General features: G+C 45.4%; 1 protein-coding gene across 6 annotated transcripts in view; it reads right to left on the bottom strand.

The window, feature by feature from the left end:
* TBC1D5 (TBC1 domain family member 5) overlaps nucleotides 1–21,132 on the bottom strand; it is a 515,710-nt gene that overhangs the window by 302,878 nt on the left and 191,700 nt on the right. For 4 of the 6 annotated variants that reach the window (XM_075922104.1, XM_075922105.1, XM_075922101.1 and 1 more), the window contains one exon: nucleotides 16,877–17,005. In XM_075922104.1, coding sequence (XP_075778219.1) covers nucleotides 16,877–16,976 — 100 coding nt within the window. In that variant the 5' untranslated portion in view covers nucleotides 16,977–17,005. Of the gene's footprint in view, nucleotides 1–16,876; nucleotides 17,006–19,063; nucleotides 19,133–21,132 lie in introns of all 6 variants that reach the window. The other 2 variants (XM_075922103.1, XM_075922102.1) reach the window with 1 other exon arrangement.

Here is a 21,132-nt window from a genome sequence, read left to right as displayed (position 1 = left end):
GGGGAAGGAGGTGAAAGTTCCTTCAACAGAGGCCAAAATGACTTTACCAAACAAGTTCAGGGAGTGAACGGCACCAATTATCACACAGACTAGTGATGGGCAAGGGGATTTTAAGAGAGACTAAAAATCCACAACCCTCTTTAAAAAACTCATGGTTTGGGGCCAATCAAACAATTCTGATCTCTCAAGGCTGGCCATATTGCAAAAATTAAATACATATTTGTTAAACAGAATCACAGAAATGTAAGACTGGGAGAGATCTCAAAAGCCGTCTGGTTCAGTCCTTTGCACTGAGGCAGGAGATCATCTTCTGTATAATCTGGTATTGGTGAATTGCCTGACAATCTCCTGTTCATAATTTGTTTTATTCATTATGACTACAACCTCCTCTTTGTCAGACTAAACAATTCTAACATTATAATCCAAGAGACTGACAAAAGGGATGTTGTAGCCATCATGAACAAAACAAATTATGAACAATGCCCCTCTGCCATGTATACTGGCCAGACTGGACAGTCTCCATGACAAAAGATTAATGGACATACATCAGATATTCGAATGGTAACACACAGAAACCTACTGGGGAACATTTTAACTTGCCTGGGCACTTATTCATGGACTGAAAGGTAGCTATTCTCTTACAAAGTCATTTCAGGAACCAACTAGAGTGTGTCTTTGGAAGAGGCTTTCATATGCAAATCTGACACTCTCTCTCAAGGCTTGGACAAAGACATGAACTGGATGGGCCATTATATTCAATACCCAAATGACATCAAAAGCTAAATACTGGGAACTTACATCCCATGCTTTTAGGCTCCTTCAGCAAGGACACTAACTGACAGTTTTCCCCCCTTTTCCTCTCTTTTTCTGCTTTGTATTTGAACCTCTGTGCCTCTTGTTTCATATTTGTCATCTGAAAAAGTGGGTTGTGCCCACAGCCCACTTCTTCAGATGACCTGAGTTATGAGTTTAGGATGTGTACACCCAAAATAAATAGGGGAGGGAGAAGGGAAATAAAAAGGAGGAGGGTGGCAGACAGAGAGCTGAGGGAATCAGTAAGTATCTGAAGATTTTTGGTTAGTCTATAAGGTGCCACATTTGATTTTCAATAAAAACATAGTACATTTATAATCTATATTTTAGAGTGCATCTGTCTGTGAGTGTCTGTCTGCAAGTCTGTCTGTTCAAAAACTTCTCCTATAAGAGCTAGGGCCACCAAATTTGGTATGCAGCTTCCTCATCTCATATCTTAAAGTGACATCAAGGTTTGATTGTGCCAGGACAACAGAAGCCCTGGGAAAGGGGGTTGTTTTCCATAACAAGCAAAGAGAGGAGTTACTGTGACATTAAAGAGGCCATTGGGGGCAGTAAGCCCACAGGGGAGAGCTATACTGCAGTGTCCACTGGGGGCAGCTGTCCCATCAAGGGCATGGACAGCAGCTTGGGGCTCCACCATCTTACTTGGTGTGGTAGGAGGCAAGCAGCACCCCGCCCCAAATCTTTCCCACCCACTCTTCTGGCACTTGGCCACAATACTAGAGAGGGGAGGGGAGAACAGGCCTCTGGACGTTGGAGGAGGCTTGGGAAGAAGAGAACAGATGGCTGTGGGAGAGGGGGCTTGGAGGGAAAAAGAACAGACTGCTGGCGGCTGAGAGGGAGAAAACAGGCCCCTGGTGGGCCAGAGGGGAGAGATCCTCTCCATGGATCATCACTTTGTAGTGGTGGAGAAGCTTGCATGTTCAAATGACCCCTAAGAACAATGCTGCCTGGAGTCAGGGGAGTTTGAGAGGGAGTTTGACAGAGGGAGGCCTACGATGGTCAGGAAGACACGCAACATCTGTGCCAGCACTGCTTCTGCCTCCTCCACTGGTGCCTGTAGCCAGACAGAGCACCTGAGCATGGATGCCTCTACCCAGATCCTGGTGTGGTTTTGCAGGGACTGTGGATTACAATTCCCACTTATTGATATCCAGGCTGGGGAGATCATCCAATGCGAAAGGTGCCTGCTGGTGGAATCTCTCAGGCAGCAGGTAACAGAGCTACAGGAGGAGGTGGCTAGCTTGAGGAGCACCCGCATCCATGAGAAATTCCTGGACCGTGTTCATGAGGAGACAGTTGAGGTAGCTGTCCCGGTACACAGGACTGTGGACACACCACTGGTGGAGGAGAAGACGGCTCAGGGTGGACAGTGGCAGCTGGTTACTTCTGGCAGCAGGCACTGCTCTGCCCTTGCCCTGAACCCTCCCTCTGTGGTACTAGGAAACCGTTATGCTCTTCTTTATACAGGAGATAAGCAATCACCCTCTACACCTGAGGAGGAGCAGCCCCATACCCCCAAGGCTGGGAGGTCTGCTGCCATTACTGTGAATAGGAAACCTAGGGTATTGGTGGTTGGAGACTTTCTTCTGAGGGGGACGGAGGCACCCATATGTCACCCTGACATTTCATCTCGTGAGTTATGCAATCTGCCGGGGGCCCATATCCGAGATGCTATGGAGGCATTGTTGAGGATTATCTGGCCCTCTGACTACTACCCCATGCTACTCATCCATGTGGGCACTAATGATACTGCAAGGTGTGACACTGAGCACATCAAGAGTGACTACAGGGCTCTGGGAGTACGGGAGAAGGCGTTTGGAGCACAGGTGGTATTCTCTTCGATCTTTCCTGTGGAAGGTAAGAGACCGGGCAGAGACAGGTGCATCCTGGAGGTGAATGCCTGGCTGCGAAGATGGTGTCGCCAGGAGGGCTTTGGCTTCCTCGATCATGGGATGCTATTCCAGGAAGGACTGCTAAGCAGGGATAGTGTTCATCTTTGGAGGAGGGGGAAGACCCTATTTGGACACAGAATGGCTAACCTAGTGAGGAGGGCTTTAAACTTTGCTATAAAGAACAAGCTCAGAAGGTGCCTCTCTGAGCTGCCAGTAGGCATCAATGAGCAGCTTATGACACTCCAATTGAGGCTCACCAAAAAATAATAAGGTAACTATTGTGAGTGCCTATGTGCCAACAATGTACACTAATGAGGAGGTAAGGGAAAATTTGTACTCATCTGGAAACCATTTTATCGGAGACCCCTAAAGAAGATAAGATCATTCTTCTGGGGGATTTTAATGCATGTGTTAGATGAGACTCAGTCCTGTGGAAAGAAACAATCAGGAAAGCAGGAGTTGGCAAACGCAACTCAAATGGAATCCTTCTCCTGACCAAGTATGTTGAACATGAACTTATCACAAACACACTTTTTTGACAAAAGGACAAGTTCAAAACATCTTGGAGACACCCACGTTCAAAGCACTGGCATTTTCTCAAGTGTGTCATAGTTTGTGCTCGAGATCATAGTGACATACTTCTCACAAGAGCAATGACAAGTGCTGATGCCTGCTGGACTGATTATCACCTCATTAGATCCACAATGAAAATTAAGATCACTCCCACATGGAGGCTGCAAAGAAACAGATTAGGTGCAAGCTGAAGGTTCAAGATCTGAAGGACCCCATTAAGCATGCCCACTTCCAAGCAGTCTTAGAAGAAAGGTTTCCATCAAAGTTTCCGAAAGAAACTGAGGAACATTGGAGCCAGCTGAAAGCAGCAGTCATCAATACCTGTGAGAAAACCATAGGCTAGCACACCAGACAGCAGCAGGACTGGTTTGATGAGAATGATGTTGAAATCGAGCAGCTCATCAATGAGAAGAAAATGGCACTTCATGCATGGCAGAATGATATAAACTGCAAGACAAAGAGAGAAGCCCATGCTAAGGCGAAAGTCCAGCATAAAACCGGAAAACTCAAAAAGAAATAGTGGACTGAGAAAGCACAAGAATTCCAACAATTTGTGGATACCTATGTGATGGGACCCCCTCCACTCCACGCTTTTGGAAATGGACTTATGGACATGAATACATATCTCAAAAGTGTTTTGAGCGAATCATTTTTTGTAACCCATCAATCTTCATGTCACGATCCACTGGTTCTCTTTATCGTACTCTGTTGTATGTATCATTTGTGTGTGTAAAATTAGACATAGGGAGTGGGGAATAATTTGTGAGTTTCAAATGTATACATGAGAGACATGGAGGGTGTTACCCTCAACTGTTAAATTATCTCTTTTGTCCTTCAGCCTGAGCAGTGATTAGTAGGACGTGGCCTCAATCCTTTAACAAAAAGAATAGGAGAGGAGAAGTCTAGGTCTTTTGGCTGGGCTGCACCTGAAGGAAGGGGACAGGGACCCCAGGGTGTGGAAGAAAGTCCTGGTTTGGAGGGGTAGCTGGAAAGGAGGTTTTAGGGCGAGTTTGATTAAGTTTGTACTGAGGTTTCAATGTAGAATTAGTCAAGCGGTTTTGTATCTTTTGATTTGTAACCTACTTTGCTCTGCCTACTTTCACTTATTGCTACTTAAATCCTACTGCTTCAACTTAATAAAACCATGTTTATTTTCTATCAAACCCAGTGTAGGCAATTGTTACCTGTGCGGGGGGGGGGGGGGGGGGGGGACCAGTGTGAACATTCCCCTTTTCATTGGTAAAGGGGGCTTACCTAAATCTTTGGGGTTTGATCCCATCTGGGGAGTGCTCTCTCAGGAGGCTGGGCCCTAAATTGCACTCTCCTTGGAACTGAAACTGCACTCTCCTTGGACCTGAAGTGGTTCACAGTGTCTGTATCATATCTCGGTGGAGGCAGGGACCTCAGCTCGGGCCCTTGGCTGTGGGAGACCAGCAGAGCTGGCCCAGCAGGACTGGGCAGTGAGGAGCCCCAGAGAGCAGGAAGATGAGTGGCAGTGGCCGTGTCAGCACCCCGGGAGGCACCCCTGAGGGGTCATCTGAGACCGCACTCCGTCACGACCTATAATACATGTGGTTTCTTTAGTGCTATTAAGGCTGTTTATGGGCCTGCTTGTCATGGCATGAATCTCCTTTGCTCAAAGGATGGAACCACACTTTTGAAGGAAAATGAAGCCATTAATTTTCTTTAGAAAGTAGGGATGTTAAATATCAGTTAACTGACTAGTCAAGTAACCACATGACTTTTAACTGTCAACTATTCTATAGTCCCCTGGGGCAGGGCCAGCAGCCAGTGTGTTCTAGCCTCACTACCAAGGAGCACCCTGCCACTCTGCACAGCTGCCTCTGTATCTGATAAACAGCCCCTATTGGGGCTGGAGGTGAGGCGGAGCTCCTGGACGTGGCACAAACCAGAACTGCACTGGGCTGCTTGCAAACCTGTCTGCTAATACACTTTAAATGCAGAGCTGCAATGGGGGTAGGTCCTGGACCAGGCATGAGCCAGGACTTCTAGTCATGGTCAACCACCTCCTGCTGTGCCTGGAAATATCTATCCTCACTGTAACAGAACTAGTGGTTCAAGGATTGGCCTTATCAGCCACCTGAGGGTCCATCACACCCATAGAAGATGATCATACTCCGCAAGGATCATAGTCAGCCCATCATCATCATCAGAGGGGAGATAATAGGTCCTTGGGTGAAAGGGGAATCGGGGGGAGGGGGAGGGAAACACCACTGGCTCCCAGCCTCCTGCATTTCCCTCTTCCCCAAGGCCCTGCCCTGAAGGGCCCAGGCAACCCTGGATGAGTCTGCTAGTTTTAAAATAACATAGAATATGGCAGGTACATAGCCAAAGTACTGTAAAAATACTAAAGAAAATACTGCAGTTGAGATGGGCAGTTTAACAATCTTTGATTGTGCTCATTTCAGTCATAACCTTCAATAGCTATATCTTTCCAACCATGTCACCCTTTTCTTCTCTCAACATCTTTAAAAAAGATCACTAGTACCTCATTTCAATTGTTCCCTTTTTTTAATATGACCGAAGAACATATTACATTTTTCTGTGTGAAGTATACTATTAAATAATAGCTTGTACACTAATTAAAGCAAATGAAACTGTGAGAACACACTAACACCGTTAAAGTAAATTACCCAATTCATTAATAGTTTCATTTCAAGTGACCTTAATTGTATTAATTGGGATATTCAGCAAATTAAATTGAAAAGGATTAAATACATTGTTTCAGTCTGCCCTTAGAGGATAAACCTCCCCATGAAAGGGAAATCGTGCCTACTACATTCTTCAAATATGCATTTAAAAAATTAAATAATGCTATAAACTGGGTTACAAATAATTACTGCAACTCTGAAAGAGCGAAAGCTACTCCAAGTTTTACTACTGCACTGCAATTTAATCATCAAGAACTTGGAACAGAAAAAAACTTGCTATGTACCGTACTTAGAGAAACAGAAAAAATGACAGATTCCAACATAATGCTCTCAACTTTCTCTTCATCAGGAGGGTGAAGAGGTTACTTACCTCGTAACTGTAGTTCTTCGAGATGTGTTGCTCATGTCCATTCTGATTAGGTGTATGCGCGCCGCGTGCACGGATTCAGGAGCTTTTTTCCCTTAGCAGTATCCATCGGGCCAGCAGGGAGCCCCCTGGAGTGGCGCCGGTATACCGGTGCATATATACCCCTGCTGGCCCTCCCACCCCTCAGTTCCTTCTTGCCGGCTCCTTCCGACACGGGGAGGTGGGTGGGATGCAGAATGGACATGAGCAACACATCTCGAAGAACTACAGTTACGAGGTAAGTAACCTCTTCTTCTTCTTCGAGTACTTGCTCATGTCCATTCTGATTAGGTGAGTCCCTAGCCGTGTCCCCCCTCCGGAGGCGGGGTCAGAAGGTGACTATTATTTTATTATTCTGCAGAACACAGAACTGCCGGCCTGACGGCAACATCCACCCTGGCCAGCTGCGTGATTGCATAATGCTCTGCAAAGGTGTGCACCGATGACCAGGTTGCTGCCCTGTAGATCTCCAAGATCGGCACGCAGGCCAGGAACGCCGCTGACGTTGCCTGGGCTCTAGTGGAATGTGCTGTTATGTGCGGCGGTGGTCTACCTGCACCCTCGTAGCACAGTCGAATGCAGGAAGTAATCCACGAGGATATACGCTGCGCCGAGACTGGCTGACCACACATCCTTTCCGCCACTGAAATAAACAATTGAGTTGACTTACGAAACTCTCGTGTCCTATCTATATAAAAAGCCAACGCCCTCCTAACGTCCAGGCAGTGCAGAGCCTGTTCCCTGGGCGACGCGTGTGGCTTGGAGTAAAAAATCTTGGGACATGTGGAAGCGTGAGACCACCTTGGGAAGAAATCCCGGGTGTGGACGCAACCTCACCTTATCTTTAAAAAACACCGTGTAAGGTGGTTCTGAGGTGAGAGCCCTAAGCTCTGACACCCGCCTGGCCGAGGTAATGGCCACGAGGAAAGCTACCTTATAGGACAGATGTATCAAAGAGCATGAAGCCAGGGGCTCGAACGGGGGCTTCATAAGGGCAGTCAGGACCAGGTTAAGGTCCCAAGCTGGTACCGGAGGCCTCTCATATGGCATCATCCTGTCGACTCCCTTTAGAAACCTTTTAACCAAGGGATTGGCAAAGATAGACCTTTGCCCCCCCCCGGCGTGGAAGGCCGCTATGGCCGCCAGGTACACCCTTAGGGAGGCTGTGGCCAGACCCTGTTTCCGCAGGTGGAGGAGGAATTCCAGGACAGTCGGAACCGCCCCTTCACCTGGAGCGAGCATCCTGCCTTCTAGCCAGGAAGTAAACCTCTTCCACTTAGCCTCGTAAAGGGCTCTAGTTGACGGCTTTCTGCTTTCTAAGAGGACCTCCTGGACTGCTCTGGAGCAGGCTCGCTCCGTCACTGAGAGCCACTGAGGAGCCACGCTGCTAGGTGGAGAGATGGAAGGCTCGGGTGGAGTGCCACCCCGGCCTCGCAGCTCTGAGTGATTAGATCTGGCACTAGGGGTAGCCTGAGCGGGCCCTCCACAGCCAGATCCAGCAAGGTGGTGAACCAGTCCTGTCGAAGCCATACTGGCGCTATCAGGATGATCCGAGCCCTGAACCTCTGCACTCTGAGGAGTGTGTCGTGGATCAGAGGGAACGGGGGGAAGGCATAGAGTAGGCCCCTGGGCCAGCTGACCTGCAGTGCATCTCCCCAAGAGCCCAGACCATGCCCCATGTACGAACAGAACTCCCCGCACTTGGCGTTGCTCAGAGTTGCAAACAGGTCCAGGCGGGAAAACCCCCACCTTTGGAAGACCTCGTGAAGTACATCCCACCTTAGCACCCACTCGTGCGCCTGGATCGAACGGCTGAGCCTGTCCGCTAGCCCGTTCCTGATTCCCGGAAGGTGAGATGCCTCCAGGAAAATACCGTGGGCTATACATAGTTCCCATAGATCTAGGGCTTCCCGGCACAGGGAACGCGCCCCACCCTGCTTGTTGATATAGAACATGGCCGTAGTGTTGTCTGTCAGCACCGCCACCACTCTGTTCTGTAAGTGGGGAAGGAACGCCCTGCAGGCCAACCTGACCGCCCACAGCTCCTTGATATTTATATGGAGGTGAGCCTCCTCTATTGACCACGTACCTTGCGTCCTAAGGTTGCCCAGGTGAGCGCCCCATCCCACGTCCGAAGCGTCCGTGACCAGCTGCACTGACGGGGACGGCTTGGTGAATCGGACCCCGCACACACCGTGCCCTCGTCCTTCCACCAGTCCAGCGAACGAAGAATGTCCTGAGGGATAGTCACTACCGCGTCTAGCGGCGACCTCAAGAGGTTGTGCGCTACCTTGAGCCACCCCTGCAATGGGCGCATGCGTAGCCTGGCGTGTTGGACCACGTAAGTGCCCGCCGCCATGTGGCCTAGGAGCCTCATGCAGGTCCTCGCCGTTGTAGTTGGGAACTCCTGCAGCCCCACTACCAGAGAGCGAATGGTCATAAATCTGTCTCTCGGTAGGGACGCCTTGCCCAAAGACGAGTCCAGATGGGCCCCCACAAAGTCTATGACTTGCGTGGGCTCTAGCAGTGATTTGGCCTCGTTTATGAGGAGGCCGAGACCCTCAAACAAAACCCTGGCCCTTGAGACATGACCCAACACTTGTTCTCGAGACTTGCCCCTTATGAGCCAGTCGTCCAGGTATGGGAACACTTGGACCCTGTGCCGCCGCAGAAACGCGGCTACCACCGTCATACATTTGGTAAAAACTCTCGGGGCTGTACACAGTACAAAAGGGAGAAGCGTAAACTGGAAGTGGTCCTGTCCCACAATGAACTGAAGGAATTTTCTGTGACTTGGAAAAATTGAAATGTGGAAGTACGCATCCTTTAAATCGAGAGCAGCATACCAGTCCCCCTTTCTGAGCGATGGGATGATGCAGGCTAGCGTCACAATCCTGAACTTTGTCTTCCTTATAAAGGTGTTCAGGTTTCGGAGGTCTAGTATGGGACACATGCCCCCTTTCGCCTTGGGTACTAGGAAGTAGCGGGAGTAGAAACCCTTTCCCCTTACGTCTGGGGGCACCCTTTCTATGGCCCCTAGCATCAACAGGTTGGACACCTCCTGCCGAAGGAGTGTCTCGTGAGAGGGGTCCCTGAAAAGGGAAGGGGCTGGGAGATGGTTAAAGATCACTTCGGACAGTTGATGGTTAAAGATCACTTCACCAGGTCTAGGACCCAATGGTCCGAAGTGATCTTTAACCATTCCTGGTATAAGAGGGAAAGGCGGTCCCCAAAGGGCGGACAGATAGGCGCTACTGGTACTCTGCTCTCTGGCGTACCTTCAAAATGAGAGCTTAGTTTGGTGACTGGGTGACGGACCTGAGCCTCTCTCGGAGTCTGACCGAGGGCCCCTACGCCTGCCTCTGAAGAGGTCAGGGCGGCTATTGTTGCAGCCTCTCCTGCGACCCCTATCATTGTTTTGCCCCCTTCTAGGGTAGGGTCTAGTCTGGAATGAGCGCCTCTGAGGCGCCGGGGTATGTATCCCTAGCGACTTCAGGGTTGCCCTTGAGTCCTTTAAGCTATGCAGCTTGGAATCAGTCTGCTCTGAAAACAAGGCCGGCCCCTCAAAGGGCAGGTCCTGAATGGTGGTCTGCACCTCGGGTGGGATGCCAGACACCTGCAGCCAGGCACTACGCCTCATAACAACCCCTGTGGCCATAGTGTGGGCTGCCGAATCAGCTGCGTCCAAGGCTGCCTGGAGAGAGGTACGCGCCACTGCTTGTCCCTCTTCCGTCACGGCCCCGAATTCCTGGTGGGATTCGGGAGGAAGCTGGCTGGCAAATTTCTGCATAGACGCCCATGTGTTAAAAGCATAACGCCCCAGCATCAGTTGCTGGTTAGCTATACATAGCTGGAGGCCCCCCGTGGCATAGGCCTTCCGGCCAAGTAGGTCCAATCTCCTAGGCTTCTTCGCCTTCGGAGTAGGACCTGGAGGCCCTCGGCGTTCCTTCTGCCCAGCGGCCTGAACCACTATGGATCCCGGAGCCGGGTGGGTAAAAAGATGCTCGTGCCCCTCCTGGGGTACATAGTACCTTCTCTCGACCTCCTTCTGGGTCGGTGCAATAGAAGCCGGCGTCTGCCACAGGGTTTTAGACAGCTTGTCCACCGTTTTATTCAGTGGGAGCGCCACTCGACCAGGTCCCGCTGCCGCTATGATGTCCACCATAGGATCTAAGTCCTCGTGAACCTCCTCATGCTGGACCGCAAGATTGACCGCCAGCCTTCGGAGCAGCTCCTGGTGCGCCCTGGAGTCCATAGACGGGTGCTGGGGCACGGGGACGGCCAGGGCCTCGTCTGGTGACGACGACGAGAACTCCCTTGAGGGGACTGCCTCCTCCTCCTCAGCTATCTGTGCCCCTTGTTCCCCCTGTCCAATAACCAGGGGTCTCGGCATCGTCGCCATAGGCGAGCTGCCTCCAGGCGGGGGGGCCAGTCAAGGGGGTGGCGGACGGGGTGCTACTCCTTCGGGACGACCCCGCTGCCGGCCCCATGGGGGAGGCCCCTGGGCCTGGTGGTATGCCCAGGGCATCCAGAAAGCCCACTGGGGTTGCCCCTGCCACTGCTGCTGGTCCACCGGCTCCAGGTGAGATGATCTGACCGACGAGCGGGACCTATGATGGGGCCGTGACCTATATCAAGACCCGGCCGAAGCCACCGACTCGGCCTCCGACTCCGAAGAGTACTCTGATGCTGACCAGGGAGGGGCCGATGAAGCCTGCACCCTTCGCTGGGCTGCCATGGCCGATGGCTTGCCCCTGTGCACCGCACGCGGTGCCAGTGGGGGCATGAGTGGAGGCCTTTGCTGCGGCGGTACTGCACCCAGCTGCATCTGATAGGCCAGTACATAACCTTCCGGTGCCGTCATGTGCATCGGCGCGCCCTGCTGCTGCGCTCCCAAGGAGTAAGCAGGGATCAGTGCCGGGAGAGGCATGAGTGTCGGTGCCGTGCGGGGCGCCTGCTGTGGCACCGCAGGTGGTGCATAGTACGGTGCGGGGCCCTGCACCGCCCAGGGGGCCGTCTGCGGCACCGGAGCCGTCGGCGCCGTAAGCGCACACGCTCCCGGTGCCGCTGCCGGTGTTCGTCCCGGCTCCAGTGCCGGTGTTCTTCCCGGCACCGGGAAAAACTGCTGCTGCTGGGCCGAGGCCTGCCCTTTGCCCAGAGGGTCCCATGACCCGGCCATGGCCTGCTGGGGGGGACTTGAGGCCGGTGCCGGCGCGGTCCGCTCCTGCGGCACCGGGCCCTCCCCTTCATCCACAGCCATGTGAATGAGGTCCCGGGCCGCCTCAAAAGTTTCTGGGGTGGAGGGCCGACGGACCTCTCCTAGCCCCACGGGCTGCCCTGGACTCTTGCCCTTGTCCAGGCTGCGCCTCTTTTTGGAGGACTTAGAAGAAAGGTGCCCCTCCTTAGGGTGCACCTTCTGGGCACTCCTCTCTGCCGAACGTCCACTCGAGCTCTTAGAGGCCCTCGGCACCAGTGACGGCGATCTGCGCCTCGGTGCCTTGTTGTCCGACGGGGGTGCCACTGACGGTGCGCTGCGGGCAGAGTGAGGCCGCTCCTCGCTCTGAGGCTGCAGTGCCGACTCCATTAGCAGGAGTTTAAGTCGGGAGTCCCTCTCCTTCTTGGTCCGGGGCTTAAAGCTCTTACAGATAGAGCAGCTTTCAGCTCGATGGGCCTCACCCAGACACTTTAGGCAATCGGAGTGGGGATCTCCGCAGGGCATAGGTTTGGAGCAGGAAGCACAGGGTTTAAAGCCCTGGGGCCCTGGCATGCCCTCCCCTCACGTGAGGGTTCCACTGCTCCCTTATCTAACTAAATATTTACAGTACTTAACAACTACTTAACTAGATAAAAACGTCAACTAGAACTATAATACAACAGATAAGAAATAAGCTGCTAAGAGATAGGCTATCAGCCTGAAGCATGCTCCAGCTACCATCAGGGGCGGTAAGAAGGAACTGAGGGGTGGGAGGGCCAGCAGGGGTATATATGCCGCCACTCCAGGGGACTCCTTACTGGCCCTATGGATACTGCTAAGGGAAAAAAGCTCCGAAATCCATGCACGCAGCGCGAGTACACCTAATCAGAATGGACATGAGCAAGCACTCGAAGAAGAATCAAGACTTTTCTGGAAAAGGACAGAAGTTAATACACCTGAATTTTCACTTACAAGGTGCGCCATATTTCAAATATCCCATATATGAAACAGTAAGTAATTAGAATGGTATACAATGTTAAAAGTATGAATGGGAGATCACTGTGATAAAATTAATTTATTCTTTCACACAGAGGATCAAACTCTGGAAGTAACTTAAATACTTGATATTTGGGGTTGAAGGCTTGAAATAAGCAATTATCCTTTTATCGGAGATTAAATTAATCACACTAATAAATGAACAGGTCAAAAGTCTTTGACAACCATGATGAGCCTCTGGTACACAAAGTATCCAATTCCTAAAAATACAGGATGAGAACAAGAACGTATCCCAGAAGGAGGCGGCAAACAAGGCATGTAAAGGGAGAGGATATATGGGTGTCAATGGAAGTCCAACATTGGATGAGAGTGAGAACTTCAAGGATTAGCAAAATTCAACTGTCAGAAAAGGTCTAAGATTCCACATATTTAAATGCACAAGGGAAAACTAAAAATAAAATGTTTTATTTTGTTTCCATTTTTAGTTAAAATATGCACAACATGCAGGTTTTCATGATAACAGATTATCTCTGGGATCTGCTAAAATAGTTAATATCTACAAAGTGTGTTTTCCTTCTCCTAAAGACAGAATTCAGCATTAACATACTTGGATTCTTGAAATGAGAAAATATTTGCTTCATAGCTATGTTCAGGTTACTATGCGAAGGAGCGGATCCAAATTCCACATCTCATTTGCAGATGGCTTTTAGAAAATTTAACTTTGTTTCAGTTTCTCTGGCTGTAAAAAGGGGATTCTTACTTAACAGTATTGTTGTGAGAATTGTTTGTGCCAACATTTTGAAATTATAAAGTTCTATATAAGGGAATATTGTTTACTCAGATTTCTACAGTTTCTATGTATCAGATTCTACAATGTTTTTTAAAATGTTCCTGTTATTGATCAGTTAGTAGCTTGACTATGGCTGTCTTGATTTGGATAATTGTAAACAAGCACATTCTCATAAGATTTCACTATGACTCAAAATCCCAATATCCTAAATCACACAAAAATTGAATGGGTAAATTTCTTTCCTCAGACTAATGACACCCTTAATTTTTGTCCACACCTTTAAAGAAGGCTCAGCAAAATCAAATACAGAAATGTGAAAACCTCACAACTCTATATCTTATATCTATAATAAACTTACGTTCTCCCCAAATGTATTATTTCCTGTAACTTCCCAAATCGGATTACTATAGTTTCCGTCTTCTATTTTCACGATGCTTATATTTACTAATGATCTGCCTTGTTTTCTTTAATGCATCTCCATGAAGACCTTTACCAGTTATCCCTAGCTGAATCTGTAAAAGCGACGAGGAGTCCTGTGGCACCTTACAGACTAACAGATTTATTGGAGCATAAGCTTTCATGGGCAAAGACCCACTTGGTCAGATGCATATCATAATTTTAGTCTGAATTTGTCAAGCTTCACCTTCTAGACTAGGGATTTAAATGTCAGTTAATTGAACAGTTGAGTAATCTCATGAATTCTTATCAGTTACTCAACTATTCTATAATCCCCAGGGGTGGGGCTAGCAGCCAGTGCAATCTAGCCCTATTCCCAAGGAGCCACCTGCCATGCTGCTGGCTCTGTATCAGAGGCAGTAGTGTGGGGTGCCAATTTAAAAACCAGCTCCCCTTGCAGACTGGCTGCCTGTCGCCCCATGCCTCTGATTCAGGGGTGGCAGCAGCCCCTGTCTGGGCAGGGGGTCTGAGCTCCTGGACCCAGCATGAGCCAGAACTGAATCGGACTACCTGCTCACCTACCTCCTAACAACACTTTAAATGCAGAACTACAGTGGCGGTAGGTCCCGGACCCATCACAAGCCAGGACTGAGACAGGCTGCTGGCCAGCCTGCTAAAAAATTTACTGGTGGGGGAAATGCATGTAGTGTATAGCATTAACCTACAAGCTTTTGTTTATCGGGTAATTGACTACACTATTATATCCCTATTGCAGACACTGGATCTTGTTATGCCTTTTTCTGCCAAATTAAATAGCCTTCCATTATGAGATGTGTTCCCTCACCTAGGAAAGGTGGAAGTAGTTACACTTCCTGGCATTTTAAAGAGAAACGTGTAAGTTTCCTTGAAACAGAAATAGCAAGAATATATTCACATTTCTAAGAGCTATGCTGCCCATTTGTATTACCATAAACTATATTTGTAGTTGAGAGAACGTACATCAAAATTACAGTAAAAAAGGACAATATGTAATAAAGAGCAACAGTTCATGGGAAGTTGCTAATCAACAGATGGATTCATCTCAATGGTTAGAATATTTATATAGGAATCAGTACAAGTGCCTCAAATTTTCAAGAAAGATTGGATTGGCAAGGAAAAATTACACCGATTGATACACAATCCCTATCACTCAACAATCTAAAAATATTCATTATTTAAAATTAAATAAAAACATAGAAAACTGATCTTGTTACATATGATAAAAAAATAAAATGCAGTATGGTTTCATGGTAAAAAAAAGAAGAAAAAATAGATGCATTATATAAAATATTTACATATGCAGAATGTGAAAAATCTGTACGATGGTTGGTAACCTTTATGACATTGTGGAACCATGTATTTACATATCCTTATCGTCCGTGTGTGTGTGTGTGTGTGTGTGTGTGTGTGTTGTGTATATATTTTTAACAGTTGACAGCTGTTTTAGAGCATACAGAGATGCCAAGCTGAATGAGGGCCTTGATTACTTCAAGATGAGCTATCTAAAGTTTCTATTCATTTTAAGTGTTGTTAGTGGGAAGAGTCATTAGTCACTTCCTTGTCTCATAGAACATCAGCATACATTTACATTGTTAATGAACATTTGGGGTAAATGAATTAATGGCACTTTTAAACATCAATTCAATACTAATAACTTTGTATGTCATAGAAATGTTAAGGTTGGGATAAAAACTAAAAGCCTGTTCATTCAAGGTAACTAATCACTCGGGCACACTATAGAGTAAAATTAATTTAAAATGTTTTTGTGAAAGGGTTAACATCTTGATGTATCTTGAAACAAAGCTGAGGGAAACATGTAGATTAAAAAAAAAAAACCACTAAACAAGAAACTTGCTATTTTTGGTCAGTGGGAGTTACACACTAACCTGCAAGTAAATCAGAAATACTTTATTTGGAAAATATGTATCATTTCATAATGTTATAAATCTTTGCTCCTAGGCTTCTGAAAATGTATATTAAGAATGCATTTATTTTATCAAACTAAGATGCCTATTAACCCTTTAGATGTGAAGTGTAAAAGCATAGTGACAATCAGCTGAAAAAAATATTACATTTATAGACTGGGTTGTCTAAAGATGTCCATTCAACTTTTCCTTACATTGAAAGAAAGCTTTATAAATCAGGGAAAAAATAAACTCTGATTTTAGCTTTTTATTAAAAAAAAATTATATCTGAACTAAAAACGGAAATGTTCTTTTAATGCAATTTATTATATGGCACATTTTACATAGAGAGGCACACAAAAACACACGACTAAGTTGTTTCAATTCTAATTTAAAATAAATTTTTTATCTTGCATTCTTGGTACATGCGTTCAATGACTGGAAAATTACAGGTAGTTAAGGTGTCATTGTGTATAACTAACTACTTGAGGAATGTTTTCATGACAAGGATGAGGTTTCAAGCATCTTGTTAAGCTTATCATTTCCTTCTAACCAACCATGTTGTCACTACTAGCAAATAAGTAGAAAGGACAAGTAACATAGACAAGCACTTGCATTATGCAAGCAGTTTCTTCTTACCCATTCTCATTGAGATAGTTTGAATATTACCTTCTGAATTTATCTTGAGTTACACAATTTCCACTTTAATTCCGCCCATTCTGTTTTGGGTTTTTATTGAAGAAAGCCATGAAAACTAACTTTTATTCAAAGGAAGAAGGGGGGGGGAGGAGGAGTCTCTCTCATTGGTATAACTCTCATCCAAAAAACTGCTGAATTTTGTCAAAGAAAAAAAATAAACAGTATAGAACAGGCAAAAGAGCCCATTTTTGAAAAAAAGTTGCAACAAAGGCCATGATGCTTTTCAATACTGTTATGCTGAAGTCACTGTTTGATTTATGATTAAAAAAGGATGACAGTGCATTAAACATTTGGCTAATGTTTCTGTCTGTAATTGAAAGTAGACTTTTTGTGGTTTTCATTAGTGTCAGAGTGCTCTACACACACTCTGTGAAATGTTCTTTAAGATGCCCTGCTCAACTTCATTGAGAGAATTAAACAAATTATGACAGGCATAACTATCATGAGACTCTTACATAAGGTTTCTAAGTACAAAGTATAAAAATAATGAACTCACCTTCTTCAGGCTTGTTCAAGTAACCCTGCAAGGGATCGATGCCTATTTCTTGTTCTTCTGTTTGCAAGGGATGACTGGTTTCAGATACTGAATGATACATATTGGCAATTTCCACTACAGAGCAATTATCTGGAAAGAGAAAACAGAAAGACAACTAATACATAAATGTTTCTTTCATTGCTTTACAACAACAAAAAGACAGCAGAAAGTTTAATGCTGTAAATGTTCAGAACACTTTCCCAATTTCTAGAATTATGTCTGGTAAACATATTAAAGAAAACTATGTTAAAGAAAATTAATTCTAAATCACATAACTTCTTGCTCAAGTGTTTCTGAGATGTGCTTTATTATTATTTGCATTACTAGAGCACCTGGAAGCTCTAGTCATGGGCCAGGACCCCATTGTGCTAGTTGCTGTACAATCAGCACAATAAAATGTTCCTGCCCCCAAAGAGATTATAACCTAATAGTAAGACAGTGGCAACAGGAGAACATAGACAAATGGTGGAGTATGAGGAAACAATGATGTAGCAATATACGCAGTAGTCTCAGCACACCAGCAGCCTAATCATTGTCAAGTTTCTAGTTGGCATCACAGAAAAGCAAAGAGAGCTTTATAGAGGAGTAAATGAGGAAGAGTAATGACTGTTAACAGGGAACTACTCCCAAGTGTGAGCCATAACATAGGAGAAAAAAAAGTGGTTGTTGAAGATTTATCAAGTGTGTGATGGAGGCATTATGGGGTAACTGAAGGATAGAGTTGACATACTATTAGTGAACAAGACATGATAGGTAGGGAGGGAATATGCACAAAGAGCCTTAAAATCAAAGACAAATAGTTTGTGTCTGGTATTAGAGAATGGGAAGCCAATGGAGGAGTGCAAAGAGCGGGTTTCAATGGTCAAAGCAACAGACTAGGCAAGTGATCTTTGCAGCAACATTCTTAAGAAATATGAGAACAAGATTTTTGATTGTTAAACTTTTCGACCTTAGCAGGTTCAAAGATAAAAGGTAACTCACCAAGAAAATAAACGCATGATTTTTCTACCAAAATAATTAGTAATCTAAGAGTGCCATCCATTCAGAGATTACAGAATCATCACTACTCTTACCTAAGGTCACTATTTGACATTTTTACCAACCTTATTGGCTTTCTAACCCCAGCAGAACAATTTCTAAAAGACTAGGGAAGGACCAATAAGAATATTTTACAATAAATAAAAAGAAGTCTCTAGAACTATCAATACCAAAGTATATATATGCACAAAATTCAGTCATGTCACATTTTTCCTTCTGTTCACAGAAGGATAGGACTGGAAGGGACCTCGAGAGGTCATCGAGTCCAGCCCCCCGCCCTCAAGGCAGGACCAAGCTCCGTCTACACCATCCCTGACAGATGTCTATCTAACCTGTTCTTAAATATCTCCAGAGAGGGAGATTCCACCACCTCCGTTGGCAATTTATTCCAATATTTGACCACCCTGACAGTTAGGAATTTTTTCCTAATGTCCAATCTAAACCACCCCTGCTGCACTTTAAGCCCATTACTCCTTGTCCTGTCCTCAGAAACCAAGAGGAACAAATTTTCTCCTTCCTCCTTGTGACACCCTTTTAGATATTTGAAAACCGCTATCATGTCCCCCCTTAATCTTCTTTTTTCCAAACTAAACAAGCCCAGTTCATGAAGCCTGGCTTCATAGGTCATGTTCTCTAAACCTTTAATCATTCTTGTCGCTCTTCTCTGTACCCTTTCCAATTTCTCCACATCTTTCTTGAAAGTATATGAAGTATAGTGCTCATCACAGGGTGTACAGAGAGTTTGCTGGTGATACAAGGCAATAAACTGATTCAAAAATGGGCCTGGGATCTTTGAGATTCCCCTTGTTTTATAGATCTTTTCTCTGCCTTGCTTCTCCCTATGTTGTTGTATTAAACAAAAAAAAAAAAAAACAAAAAACAAAAGGGAACTCTGGATAAAGGTACAGCTAAAATCATGACCAAACCTTGAGAAACTCAGTTTATTTATATGTCTATGTATTAGCTCAAAACAAGCACATTACATGAACTGATGCACGAGTGTGAGGACACTTTGGGCTTTTCCTATGCCATTTTGCTACATAACTATGCTGATCAACAACAAAATATTTGTAGAATTTTTAACCATAGTAAAAATAATTCATGCTTTACCTGCACTCTTATGGCATTAGAACAAAACAAGGAGGGAGAGTTGTTTATACCCAGTTGGCATGGGAAGAACTGGAGAAGGAGAGAGAGAGAACAGAGATAAGTAGATAAAAAGTTAGAATTAAATTTAAGAAACTATCCAGAAAACATCTACAGAGAGCTTTTTATTACTATTTTTACTTACTGGAATTTTACCTTCTGTCTTGGTTCTCTCTGATATGCTATTGACCTTTTAGTTTCTTCTTTACTGAATTTACAAGCTTATTTAGAATTTTATTGCTAGAACTTAACTTCTTGCTGTGATGGTCCCTTTGACATTACTTCTCAATTTCACTGAATGCCTTTCAAATTGAGAATCAGGTTCAAAAATCATTTTGGCTGGTCTTTACAATTTTAATAGTATTCATGTAGTTAATATATAAAATTTACTTTAGATTCCTAGACATGCTATTTTTTAGTCCACCTAACAGGCTAGCAGCTTTACTTACAAAACAAGGCTTCTGCACTAACATTTTGTTTTCTGTATTTCACCCCAGTCTTTCTAATCATTTCCATTAACACTTCCCAAAAATTATGCCTTTGCATCCATAACCTATGTTTGGTGGCATAATATACTAGCTATACATGGCCTACTTGACCACTTTTAAATAGCTGAAGAGACATACTTTTGACTCTCATGCTCACAAATGTTCACAGTTTATTTGTGTTTCATTATTGATACTGGTGATTAGTGCTGTAAAAAAACCAAACCACTAAATAGTATGATTGGTCTGTCCATTCTTTATTTTCCATGCTATTTTCTTGATAGTTTTATACTTTAATTCTTTCCAGTTCTTCCAAAAATAAGCAAATAAAACTATTAAATCATTATGATTATCCATGGAATCTTGCTTTGAGGAAGATTAATTCTTTACAGATTTGTTTTTGATTTGTAATGGCCCATAACATAGTATTCATATTAAATAAGACACAATGATAGCATTTTCATTGTACAACATTAAAGGGTTTAGAAAATTCATTTGCAAGAATTTATAGACTACTGGATCACATGACTAAGGGTTTTCTATCCAGTTAATTCTACTGTTTGACCCAAAAGAGGGTCTGTGATTTTTTCCAATAAGTTATTTGTAGAACTGCAAGGAACTTGGCTTTCAGCTTCAGAAGTATTTCTACAGTGCTAAGATCCTCTTGTTCTTCAATTTAAAATGGAATTTTAGAAGGCATATTATCTTTTCAGTATGCTTCAATGGATAGCACTTGCATAGTTATTAACCAGCATTTATACAGGTGAAGTACACAGCCCCTGGGATATCAAAGTTCACACGTCAACCCAAGGAAAGGGCATGAAGACAGTCCTTCTGTAAGGCCACCACTCTTTTCCACGTTTGGAGTAGCCGAAGACCCTAGATAAGTAGCAGATGCACAAGACATGAGAGATCTTGAAGAGGTGACTCTGTCTCCAGACTATCGTATGCCAAGGATGGATCAACAAGGGCATTGGAATCCCGCATTGCTGAGGCCAGTAAATGAAACAATTTTGGTCACAGCATCTCCTTGTCAGGCAAAATCCTGCCTGTTCTGCTGGGAGGATATTTTTGATAATATTTGACAGACACCAGAGTAGCACCTGTCCCATTAGCTTGCTGGTGGTTAAAAGGAGAGAGATGAGGTGACAGCTGACTGCATCCATGGGGGAGAGGGTGTTTCCCAGGTTTCAATAAGGCAACTGCTGTTGCCTGTCCCTAGCTTGCTGGCACTTCTCTGCATGGGAATAAAAGTGTGGCCAGCCATTCCTGTCCCCATCTCCCTAGGTTGTTGAGAAACTCTGGAGAATGCCATCAACCCCTGCAGCTTTCTGGTTTGGATTTCCAATAATGCAACATATGGAGAAAAGAGTGGAGATTCCTTGGGGCTTTGTGGGACATTTCCGCAGAGTTCCCACTGGACCACCTGGCCTGATTCTTGTCTGTCAGCATCCTACAGTTAAAAGGATGATGAGAGGCGAAAGCATTTGTGGCCACCTTTGCTGGTGTCACACAACTGGGTAGGATCCTTCAAGCTGATGCAAGAAT

This window comes from Pelodiscus sinensis, chromosome 2 (genome assembly GCF_049634645.1).
Source record: "Pelodiscus sinensis isolate JC-2024 chromosome 2, ASM4963464v1, whole genome shotgun sequence".
Lineage (NCBI taxonomy): Eukaryota > Metazoa > Chordata > Testudines > Trionychidae > Pelodiscus > Pelodiscus sinensis.
The sequence above is the reverse complement of the archived record's forward strand: the minus strand, read 5'-3'. Positions and strand labels throughout refer to the sequence as shown.